This window comes from Nothobranchius furzeri, chromosome 1, assembly GCF_043380555.1.
Source record: "Nothobranchius furzeri strain GRZ-AD chromosome 1, NfurGRZ-RIMD1, whole genome shotgun sequence".
NCBI lineage: Eukaryota > Metazoa > Chordata > Actinopteri > Cyprinodontiformes > Nothobranchiidae > Nothobranchius > Nothobranchius furzeri.
Window position 1 is genome coordinate 32,252,852 of NC_091741.1, and position 12,177 is coordinate 32,265,028.

At 46.8% G+C, this 12,177-nt stretch overlaps 1 protein-coding gene across 1 annotated transcript in view; it reads right to left on the reverse strand.

Moving 5' to 3' along the window:
- Window positions 1-12,177, reverse strand: part of svopl (SVOP-like) — a 70,955-nt gene that overhangs the window by 14,269 nt on the left and 44,509 nt on the right. The window contains exons 3-11 of the mRNA XM_070554104.1: window positions 11,900-11,988; window positions 11,737-11,835; window positions 10,456-10,527; window positions 9,119-9,243; window positions 8,980-9,043; window positions 8,444-8,569; window positions 8,228-8,356; window positions 4,340-4,413; window positions 291-487 (exon numbers count right to left, since the gene is read on the reverse strand). Of these exons, the coding sequence (XP_070410205.1) occupies window positions 291-487; window positions 4,340-4,413; window positions 8,228-8,356; window positions 8,444-8,569; window positions 8,980-9,043; window positions 9,119-9,243; window positions 10,456-10,527; window positions 11,737-11,835; window positions 11,900-11,988 (975 nt within the window). The remainder of the gene's footprint in view (window positions 1-290; window positions 488-4,339; window positions 4,414-8,227; window positions 8,357-8,443; window positions 8,570-8,979; window positions 9,044-9,118; window positions 9,244-10,455; window positions 10,528-11,736; window positions 11,836-11,899; window positions 11,989-12,177) is intronic.

A 12,177-nucleotide genomic window follows, 5' to 3' on the forward strand; every position in this document is an offset into this window, starting at 1 on the left:
AGGGCTGGGTACCAGTACATATTTTCTGTATTATTGGATCCGCCACTCTTTATTCATGCTACGTTACTTCATAAAAGTGATTGTGGTTGACAGATGAAACCTTGGAGGACAAACACTACAGAGAACTTACATACAGCACAACTTTTAAGACCCAGCTGCCAAAATGCAAGACCTATATCTGTGGACCTCTACTTTGGACGCCTGTGTGCTGAATGAGATTTGGTTTGATGAGCTGAGATTGTGGAAGCCAGCTAAGAAGATAAAGTAGAAAACCCCAACTCTGGACTCACAGGCCACCTCTCCCAGGGAGCTGATGAGCAGTGTCTGATAGTCGCCGGCTCCAAAAGGGATGCAGTAACACACTCCGTCCTCATGGCGGTGTTTGACCTGGTGCTCTGGGTCGGCGTTCGTCACACACAACAGGTTCTTCTCCAGCAGCTCCGAACTGCTCAGCACAGAACCATAGTATGCAAAGGACGCCACAAACCTGCAGAGCAAATGGAACACAAGAAGGTTCCAGGTCCAGTCAGTGGATGATGTGCATTGGGTTTGATAGGGACCATGTAATAGAAAATACACTTTCTGGAGATTTCTACCGTGTCATTTTGTTATTTCATCACAGAAAACACCCCCAAACCCATCTTTAGCTGCATTCATGCATCTTCTTGTCTCAGCTGCAAGATTCTGAGGTAAGACCTGCAGACACGAACATCCTCAGGCCCTGCTCCTCCTCCTGAAACCAGTCTCAAATCTGTAACCCGCCTACCGTGGAAGTGGGTGACTAATGCCCACTTTCTCCTAGTTGCAGACGTAGAGCAGCTCATTTCACGCTGCAGGTGAGAATGTGACCTTCATGTCACTGCTTTAAACCTACACCGGCACCAGAGTGGGGATTCTGACTAGTTACTGCACTGGGGACAACACAGCGCCATAAAAACCGTGACCTGTCAGCAAAAACGCACGTAATGGCCAGCTCAGGAGGTGTGTTCGGGGACTACTAGACTTTGTAGTCCAGTAGTAAGAGTAAATGACTAGAATGACTAGAATGACATCCCAGTCTCCGCCAGATCTTCATTTCTTCTTCTTTAGCTACACTTGCCAACATGTTTTCAACATCTGTTCAAAGTCTAGTCTGTTTGTTTACTTTAGCCAGTGGGACTCAGTGTGAGGTGAGAGGTGTAAATCCACCAAATGCTGCTGGAAACGATCAAGTTCAAAGATCTTTAAAGACACTAAATATTTTACAGAAAATAATCAATGACACTAAAACATATTGTTCGCTCAATCGATCATTCCGTGTCGCGGGTCAGCATCTCCAGTAACGTATCCCAGACAGCCCTCTCCCCTGCCCTCTCCACCAGCTCCTCTGGCAGGACATCAAGGCATTTCCGGGCCAGAGTGGAGACGTACTTGCTCCAACATGTCCTTGGTCGACCCGGGGGCCTCCTGCCGGCAGGACACACCCAAAACACCACCCCATAAAGATGTCCAGGCAGCATCCTGACCAGAAGTCTGAAACCCCTCTGATGGAGAGGAGCAGCAGCTCTACTACAAGGCAAGGCAGCTTTGTTTATATTGCACATTTCATACAAAGAGGCAATCCCCCCCGAAAGCCCAAACTTGTCGCCCCATTTCTACGCCGGAGCCCGGCCACCCTCCAGAGCAAACTCATTTCGGCTGCTATTATCCACGATCCTGTTCTGTCACTGCCCAAAGCTCATGACCATAGGTGAGGGTTGGGACATGGGTCAACCGCTTACGGGCCCCATCCCTAGGCCTGGCTCCAAGGCAGGTCCCCGGTAACCCTCCAGGCCAAGTACACTGGCTCTTTGGTTTAAAAACCATCAAGAGTCCTCTAAACTGCTCTTAGTCTCAATTCAAGTCAATTCAACTTTATTTATAAAGCGCCAAATCACGACAAGGGTCGTCTCAAGACACTTCACATAATAAACATCCCAATTCAGGTCAGTTCATTAAGCCAATCAGAAATAATGTTTCCTATATAAGGAACCCAGCAAATTGCATCAAGTCACTGACGAGTGTCAGTGACTATACAGCAATCCTCATACTAAGCAAGCATGCAGCGACAGTGGAGAGGAAAACTCCCTTTTAACAGGAAGAAACCTCCAGAGAATCCTGGCTCAGTATAAGCAGCCATCCTCCACGACTCTCTGGGGATGGAGAAGACAGAGCCTCTGAACTGCTCTTAGTCTCACCCATCTTCTAGGACCAATTTGCCATGGGGACACTGCCAGGGGCACAAAGTGCCGTGGGTAACATAACTCGTAGGATTATAAGTAGGGCTGCTCAATTTATCGAATTTTAATCCCAGTTACGATCTGAGTTTTGAACGATTATTAAAAACAAAACAAGCCGATTATTTGCTCCTCCCACTTGTGCTGCCCTGAGTTGCAAATGAAGCGCTCCTCCACAGTGTTGCCAACCTAGCAACTTTGACGCTATTTCTAGCAGCTTTTCAGACCCCCTTCTTGACTTTTTAACTTAAAAGTACCTAGCGAACACCTCAGAAACATCTCTGGTAACCCTTAGCTACTTTCTGGATAACTGTCGTCGACGTTTCCTGCAGGTTAGCTAAACACTCCGCCTGCGCTCCGGACCGTTCTTCAGGACATTAGGAAAGGGAATGATGTAGTGATGTGTCGGTCGCTACAGAAACGGCTCTCGGAGCCGGCTTCCTGTTGGATTAACCAGAGTGAGTGACACACACACCGTACCTGCGGACTCCTAAGCCACTAAAAACAGCTAAATGTGCACGTGCGGCGCACTAAACACACGTGCAGCTTGCCCCGATTGCTGTGAGACCGGGGTGGGGGGGTGTAGCTGTGGTTGGGACAATTATTACATTAACTGATGGACTTGTAAATAAATAGTTTATAAATAAGGTAGAAATAAGTTCCTCACGCTGATAACTAATAACTAATCTCTCTGAGGACACGGTGCTGCACTCTCCTACAGCACCTTGACATGACTAAATAAATGCTATGCAACATTTAGTGAACATCAATTTATTTGTTATAAATGCCACTGTATAATTCTTGCTGTCAGTATTTGCAAGATATTGGTATTTGGGTCTGTACTGGTTAGACTTAAATGAGTTAAACCAAGGTCTACAGCCCTTGGGTCATAGACTATGAGCTGTAAGTATATTGGTCTTTTTATACTGGGAATCAGGAGTTATTTTAGTGATCATCTTGTTTCTTATTTATTTTTGTCCTGATTGTGTCCTGAGCTGTTTTATGACTGAATAAAAACAAATAAAATCAACAAAAATAGAAAAATCGTCCTAAATAATTGTGATCTCAATTTCAGTCACAATAATCGTGATTATTATTTTTGCCATAATGGTAAATGGCCTGTATTTGATACAGCGCCTTCTAGAGTCCTGGAACCCCCCAAGGCGCTTTACAACACAATCAGTCATTCACCCATTCACACACACATTCACACACTGCTGGGGATGAGCTACGATGTAGCCACAGCTGCCCTGGGGCGCACTGACAGAGGCGAGGCTGCCGAGCACAGGTACCACCGGGCCCTCCGACCACCACCAGCAGGCAAGGTGGGTTAAGTGTCTTGCCCAAGGACACAACGACAGCAACAGACTGCACGGGGCTCGAACCTGCAACCTTCCGATTACGGGGCGAGCGCTTAACTCCTGTGCCACCGTCGTCCCATAATCGAGCAGCCCTGATTATGAGGGCACTTAAACTCCTCCACCATGGTAGGGGGCGGTTCCAGGAGAAGTAACTCAAATATAAACAAACTAAATCTGCTTCAGTTGGCTAAAACATTACTGCTAACACCGGAGTCGGACCGGCGTCAGCACGTGGACAACAAGGTGAAAGGCAGATGCTTTAAAAGCTAGACCACCAAACCCTGTACAACCCTGTGAGTAGAACGCTGTTGCTCACACGTTCTGTCAGAGCTGGTGTGGCCAGAACGCCAGCGCTGTCTCCAAAGACGCCTTCTTTTGTTGCTTCATGGTGATCCAACATGCGGAGCCCTACCCTCCGGGGGGGGGGGGGGGGGGGGGGGGGGGGGTAAACGTAACGGTCCCTTGTGGGTGCACAGGCAGATTTGACGAAAATATCTTATACTTAAGATGAATGACATCAACAGTGCCAGCGGTAAGATGTTATCATTACTGTGCCGACCTTGGCTCTCAGTAGTTTAAAATATCATGATGTGGAACATTTAACCCTGGAAATTTGACATTTTTATTCCAGGTCAGATTAAAGCCTGGTGCTGCTAGATTCCCAGTTAAGACTCGTTTTACTGTAACTTACATCTGTGACCATTAGGGGAGAGTCTGACTCACCATGAGTACCACAGCAGCAGGGACGTCCTCCTGAAAGACGGACTGAGCAGGATTTGCCAGTTGCCTCGATCCTTCTGAAACAGGTGGAAAGGGAAAAGAGTTATGAGAATTACAAATTAAACTACAAGATTGTCTTTAAGGGTGTTCTGATGGGAGTGTTACATCATTTCAGAGAAACACTGTCGCGCTTCTGCCAGCATTTCAAACTACAGCCCTTGAGACAGCTGGGGACTGCTGCTCAGAGACAGACTGAATGTCACCTGAAACATCTAAAACTAATCGTGAATGTCCAGTCACGTCTCCCAGACATCAAATGTTATGTGACGTAAAAAGAAATCACTTTCAATTCAATCAAGTTTATTTATAAAGCGCCAGACCAGGACCAGAGTCGTCTCAAGGACCTGCACACAGTAAACAACACAGGTCAGGTCATTAAGCCAGTCAGTAACACGTTTCCTATATAAGGAACCCAGCAGGTCGCATCGAGTCACTGACTAGTGTCAGAGTCTTTACAGCAATCCTCATACTAAGCAAGCATGAAGCGACAGTGGAGAGGAAAACTCCCTTTTAACAGGAAGAAACCTCCAGAGGATCCTGGCTCAGTATAAGCAGCCATCCTCCACGACTCACTGGGGATGGAGAAGACAGAGCGAGCGAGCGGGCGGGCAGGCAGGCACGCACACACACACGCACACACACGTTTCTATGGTTACATTGTGATGTCTTAGTAAATATTCTATCTGGTGAGAGATAAACTTTATTGTATTTATCCTAGTGGATCTGTAATTAAACGGGTAGACTAGTAGTAGCACATCCAACGTCAAAGAGTAAAAAGTTATTATCAGCAGAGGGAGAATGTTTAAGTGGTTAGCAGCAGTGTTCAAGACGATGGCCCCCTCCATGAGGCCACCACAGCTCAGCAGAACATCGTTGTAGCTTCTTCTGGGGAGAAAGTCGCCATTTTAATTCCAACCATTCACTGCCAATGTCATTTGCATTTTTTTTTACTGTGTGGGCGTCGGAACGAGCCCCCGCGCTGAGATCAAACATCCCAGCTCTAAAGCCGATCTTAATCCGTGTACGTCACATGTCACGTGATCAGGAAGCAGAACATCCATGTGTTAGGAGATCGTTTTGGGTCGCTGCGAACCGGGAAAGCTTCTGCCGATCGCAATTCAACAACGGATTATGAAAGAACGGATAACGCTCGACACGCAAGGATTCTTCCTGATGTAAGAGGTGAGTCTCCGCTTTGTTTTGGTTGTTTTGGCGTCAACATCATCCTAGCGCGCAACGTTCTGTGACTTTTAAAAAAACTGTGAAAACTCTGAAAAACACTGTCACTGAATGGCTTTACCAATCAGGAACAGCTGGCAGTGAATGAGTGAAATGCTATTTATTGTTGCATAGAAATGTAAGGCGTGTCTCAGGGGGTTTCATGTAAAACTGCTGTTATGCTGAAAATGGAGTTCTACACTTCTGTCTACCTCTGCTGCTTCCAAAATGTCCAGCAGAGGACAGGATCAGGTTTAGCAAGCCACTAACCCTTTGTCCAAACTAGCTGTAATCATGACTTTAAGTGGTTTCCTGGTTACATAACAGCAGGAGTAATGCGACCGGCGTGTGGATCGACTCCAGTGGCTTAAGAACATTTCTATCAAATCATGCCTGTTCGTCTTCAAGGCATTCTAACACTTCTGAGAGAGACCGCATCTACTAACAGGTACGGATACATAACTCAGCATTGGGCAGGGGAGCCTGCTCACCCCAGCAGAAAGGGTCGAACTCTGGTAACCGGTGATGGTTGAACCCCATGTGCAGCAGTACCGGGACCAGAGTGAATAGGGTGTGTATGGGGAGCATGAGTGGGTGTCCGGCGTGCATTTTTGTAAGTCTTTGGTTGTATGTGCATGTGTGAGCATGAGGGAGGGAGTGTGTGACTGTGTTTGTGTATGACTGTATATGTCAGGTGGGGCCTTTGACTCCTCCCCTCTCCTGGGACTTCTTTTTATGATATAGATCTTCGTCTCCCCTCCCCCTGCCACACCTGGTGGGGAGTGCAGTGCCTTGGTCTGCCTGGGTCGTGGCTCCCGGGTCAGGGGGTTTAAGATTTTTGGCATCTGCCTGGTAAATCGCGGTGGTTGTCTGGTGGGGTCTGGGTCCCTGGGTCCCTGGGCTCTGTTGGGTCCCCGGCAGGGCTGGTCGCCCCTGGGTCCCGGGCTCAGTCGGCTAGGGGGTGGGAGGCTGCGGGCGAGCCTGTGAGCTTGCCGCTGATATCTCCCGGACCCTGCCGGCTGCTGGTTGTGGCCCCCCGGGGCGATCCTCTGCGCCTCTTGAGGGGGGCGGGGGCTTTTCTGGTTAGTCTACTTGGGGTTTCTGTGCTCTGGGGCAGCTCCTGGATCTCTGGGACTTGGAGCTCCCTCCTTCTTCTACACATCTTTGGGGGGCAGATCTGTGGTCCCTCACACTCTATTGGACGCTTTTATACAGAAACCTTACATAAACAAGAGCGTGTACACACCATCGACATATACATATTGGACAATGGGTTTCCATAGGCTCCAATAACACGTTTTTGAAGAGAAATGGGAAGTGGCCACCACCGCCATTTTGACCGTGTCACAGGTTCCGTCAAGCCCAGATAATTCCACAAAAGGGAAGAGAGGTGGAGCTGAGGGTGGGGCTGTAAGGTTGGGATCAACTGACGACACGCGGTCGAACTAGCTACAAGCTAACCTGAAGCTAACGTGGAGGTGGGAGCTAAGCTAACGGAGGTAGCTACCTAGCTACAACCGGAGTCAACTGTGCACAACACCAGAGCTTCTGAGTCAGAGATACGCCGGGCTGACCGCTGGGTAGAACCGGGTGGAACACAGAGGTCTCCCGAGAGCTCCACAAGCCGATAGTGGGAACCCAGCTCCACCAACATGTTATATTTCAACCCATTTTCTAAAGTGCAGCATTATGTTAAATGCACTGGGTTTTACCCTATTACATTTAAATGTCATGGTTAAACAGTACATGTTAAAATCTAAGCTCAGCTCGGCAGTGACCTAAAATACATAAATATAATTTTACTTACCGAACAAAATGAAGTGGAGACTCCTTGGACGCTCTATTAGTGCAATTAATGCCACAGCAAGTCATTTTGTCCAACAATTGCACAAAAAATATCCAAACAAGAATACACACACACAGAGACTCAAAATCCCGGAGCAGTTTCCAGGCCAGACCGAGGCTCTACTGAGGCCTTTCCACGGAGCTAGCTCTGTGGTCACGTGGGTCTGATGCTCATTAATTATACAGAATTTTAGGCTTTTAATACACTTAAACAGAAGAGTGAGAAAAACATTCACCCCCCTCAGAGTTGTCATGAGTGTAAACTAGATCATTTAAACCAAAAACATGTTCTGGTACCAGGCTGTAAACATGTTTATTTCTGCTGTCAAATTGGTATTTTTAACATGGGAGTCAATGAGGATTTGCTCGCTTCTGACACCAGCCCCTAGTGGATGAGGGTGGCTGGTGTCATTCCCGCGTTTGCTTCAATTTTTCACCCGCATTGTGGGGTCTTGGTACACACACAGGTGCTCACATGGTGCTCTCATAAGTATGGACTTGGGCACGTTCAACACATGTCTTAAGGCTGTGGTTGGCACTAAATGCACTGTGATTTATTATCGTGTGATTGTTCAGTTAAACTATGTTTAGTATATATTTCCTCATCAGGTTGACGCAGTGATAGCTTGCTCCTGTTGTATTGCTGTGTGTCCCTTTTCTGCAGGTCTAGAAGCAGACTCTTGTTCATCATTGGTTGTTTATTTTCATGGATTTGATGTAGACATGTTTCTAGACTAGAGTGAAGGTTTGAGCTCTGAAACTACGTACGGTGGCAGACTCAGCCAGCTGTCCTGGAGGAAGGGAGGCTCTGTTCATCTTGGCGATTCGCTGCAGCGTTTTAAGGGCAGCACCCATGTTTCCCGCCGACACGTTGTAACGTGCTGACTCGGGGATGAACTACGAGAAGGGAATCAGACAAAAATGTGTTAGCAGCTGTTTGCTCACTAACTGGTGTCTTCTGGAACAATCAGATGAAGAAATCACCCTAAAGAGGAAGATGAGGATGATGCTAGGGGTGACAGAGAATCGAATCATCCACCTCCAGCCCAAAGTGGGAACCACCAGCATTCCGATGACAATGATCAGCGCGGAGCCAGTCATCCAGAAGATCTGAGACACAAACAGCATGTTGTAAAATCTGATCACCGTCATTCACCAGCAGACACAGGTCCTCATCATCTGCTTTCAAGGGATTCACTTCCTGTTTTATCTGAAGAAATTCTGACTTTTTATGGTTGGAATAAAAACTATGAGCACCTTTCTGAGTCAGAGGACTCCAAAGTGCTTTACCCCTCAGTAATTCATTCACCCAGTCGCACCCTGGAGTTGATGAGCAACATCGTAGCCACAGATGACTGAAACCGGGTCCCAGGAGGTGGGAAGGTGAAGTGTCTTGCTCAAGGACACAACAGAATTCTCTGCCGGGACCCAGAAACATTCCAGCAACCATCCAACTTCTGAACAACCTGCTCTACCGCCTGAGCTGCTGCTGTCCCTAAAGGGTGAAGCGATGGACTCACAGTGGCCAGCGGCAGAAGGAAGGCTCGGTACTTCGCCGGGATAAACTCTGTCTTCAACACAAACCTGTGCAGAAAAAACACCTTAGACACCTTTCATTTCACTCTCAGCCAATCAGAACGCTGCGGTGTATCAGCTGACCCCTGCGACACTCCTGAAACGCCACAGCCCACCATGCTGCGCAGGAAGATGAACCAACCGTACGTAGGCGCAAACGACGTGAGCAGAGAGAAGTACGCACTCCACACAAACCCTCCGAAGACAACCTGCAAGCGCACACACACACGTGTGCACACACACACGTGTGCACACACACACACACACACACACGTGTACACACACACACACACACACACACACACGTGTACACACACACACACACACACACACACACACACCATTTTAAAATGCCAACAACGTTAGGAAAAAATCAGTTTAATCAAATGAAAATAAAATGTTCTAGTATCTCATATTTCCTAGTTCCTACTGCATGAGTTCAGATGCATTAATTCATGCTCTTAAACATTAATGTTCTGATTTTACTGAACAACTTGTTCTGTAATAGTTCCTTTACTATTGTGGTCAAACATATTTAATCTCAGTTCTGAGGCTGCTCTGTAAATAGTTTTCAGATAAACAATACACACATAGCAACTTCTGATCATTCCATATCAGTTTCAGATTTAAAATAATGTATTGATGTAAACCACACCCACTAATGTCCAAATAATAAATAATAAGGTGCATTCATCTGTGTATCTCCTTTGATCCGCATTAGTGATATTTTCAGCACCAGAACAATGAAGCAAAGAAACAGATTCCTGAGTTTATGTTAGTAATTCTATTTATCAGGTGCATCTGACCTGTTCTAGTTTTCTCTGAAATGAGATCAAATCAGTGCTTCTATGGGTTGTCTCCTCTCTGCACTAGAAACATGTACTTTATTATAATGTTCACTGTAATGCATCTTGATGCTCTTAACAAATACATTAAATAAAAAATATTGGTCAATAATGCCAAATATGTACATTTGTGTTTCAGTCATTTTTATACTGGTTTAAAAATACTGCATTAAGTCCACTAAGCAGGGGTGTAGCAGGTGTTTAACAGGGCCAGCCCGGTAATGGTCTTGGACCAAAATAAAGGGGGCAGAAGGAGATGTTTTTCCAGACGCCAAGAACAATTAAATGCCAAATCCACCCAGCAAAGTGTGTCACTGAGAGTTTAAAACAGAAATTATTCTTGTGCAAATATTGGTGTATTCACCTTTAATACTAGTGATTAAAATGCAGCAGTTGCTGGATTGGTGCAGTTCAGAGTGGAGTACATCACATGAAACAATATTAACATAAAGGTGAGACGTGTCAACCTGCCTATATCAGCATGAGGGAATAACCAGTAAACATGGGCTCTAGCTCCCAGCTTTAATCACAGACCTTTAAACTCAAGCAGATGTCCCGCTTCTGGGTTTACTTTACCTTCCAGCGCCCATACCTGTCAGCAACATACCCCGATAACACTCCACACACCATGAAGCCCAGAAACACCATCTGTACGAAACACACACACACACAGTTACTCGTGTGTGTCCACATTTGTGTACAGTTGTGTTTGTGTGTTTACAGATTTGTGTGTCTGTGTGTATTTGTACACAGGTGTGTGTGTTTGTGTACAGGTGTGTGTGTGTGTGTGTGTACAGGTGTGTGTGTGTACAGGTGTGTGTGTGTGTGTGTGTACAGGTGTGTGAGTGTGTGTGTGTGTGTACAGGTGTGTGTGTGTGTGTGTGTGTGTGTGTGTGTGTGTACAGGTGTGTGTGTGTGTGTACAGGTGTGTGTGTGTGTACAGGTGTGTGTGTGTGTGTGTGTGTGTGTACAGGTGTGTGTGTGTGTGTGTGTGTGTGTGTGTGTGTGTACAGGTGTGTGTGTGTGTGTGTGTGTGTGTGTGTGTGTGTGTACAGGTGTGTGTGTGTGTGTGTGTGTGTGTGTGTGTGTGTGTGTGTACAGGTGTGTGTGTGTGTACAGATGTGTGTGTGTGTACAGGTGTGTGTGTGTGTGTGTGTGTGTGTGTGTGTGTGTGTACAGGTGTGTGTGTGTGTGTACAGGTGTGTGTGTGTGTGTGTGTGTGTGTGTGTGTGTGTGTGTGTGTACAGGTGTGTGTGTGTGTGTGTGTGTGTGTGTGTGTGTACAGGTGTGTGTGTGTGTGTGTGTGTACAGGTGTGTGTGTGTGTGTGTGTGTGTGTGTGTGTGTACAGGTGTGTGTGTGTGTGTGTGTGTGTGTGTGTGTGTGTACAGGTGTGTGTGTGTGTGTACAGGTGTGTGTGTGTGTGTACAGGTGTGTGTGTGTGTGTGTGTGTGTGTGTGTGTGTGTGTGTGTGTACAGGTGTGTGTGTGTGTGTACAGGTGTGTGTGTGTGTGTACAGGTGTGTGTGTGTGTGTGTGTGTGTGTGTGTGTGTGTACAGGTGTGTGAGTGTGTGTGTGTGTGTGTGTGTACAGGTGTGTGTGTGTACAGGTGTGTGTGTGTGTGTGTACAGGTGTGTGTGTGTGTGTGTGTGTGTGTGTGTGTGTGTGTGTACAGGTGTGTGTGTGTGTGTACAGGTGTGTGTGTGTGTGTGTGTGTGTGTGTACAGGTGTGTGAGTGTGTGTGTGTGTGTGTGTGTGTGTGTGTGTGTGTGTGTGTGTGTGTGTACAGGTGTGTGTGTGTACAGGTGTGTAATTTAGTGACTGATTTATCAGTAAGCGTTCATGAAGGTAAAACTCACAGTGGAAACCAGGGCAACCTGCCAATCATCAAGACGCCACTCACATCGGATTTCTGGAGAAGCGACAGCTAACAGCATGATCTCCATCGCCTCTACAATCTGCACCAACACAACTGTTATCAATAACACACACACCTGTAAACAAACACACACACACACATACACTGGCAGCTCCCATGATGACGAACAGCAGGATGTGAAAGCGTCCAAAGCCAATGGTTTCCACAGCTTCTTCCACAGTAAACTTCTGACCTGCAGATACAGAATCAGGGTCTGATCAGTTCTCATCATTATCATCCCCCCCCCCCCCCCCCCAGTGTCTCATCAGGGTCGCCATGGTAACCCCCACCTGTACAATGCTCATTTTCCGGTTTTTCTGGAAGCTACAAGGAAGGAAAAGGAATAACTTTTCTAGGACTGAGAATCATCCTTTACTAAAAC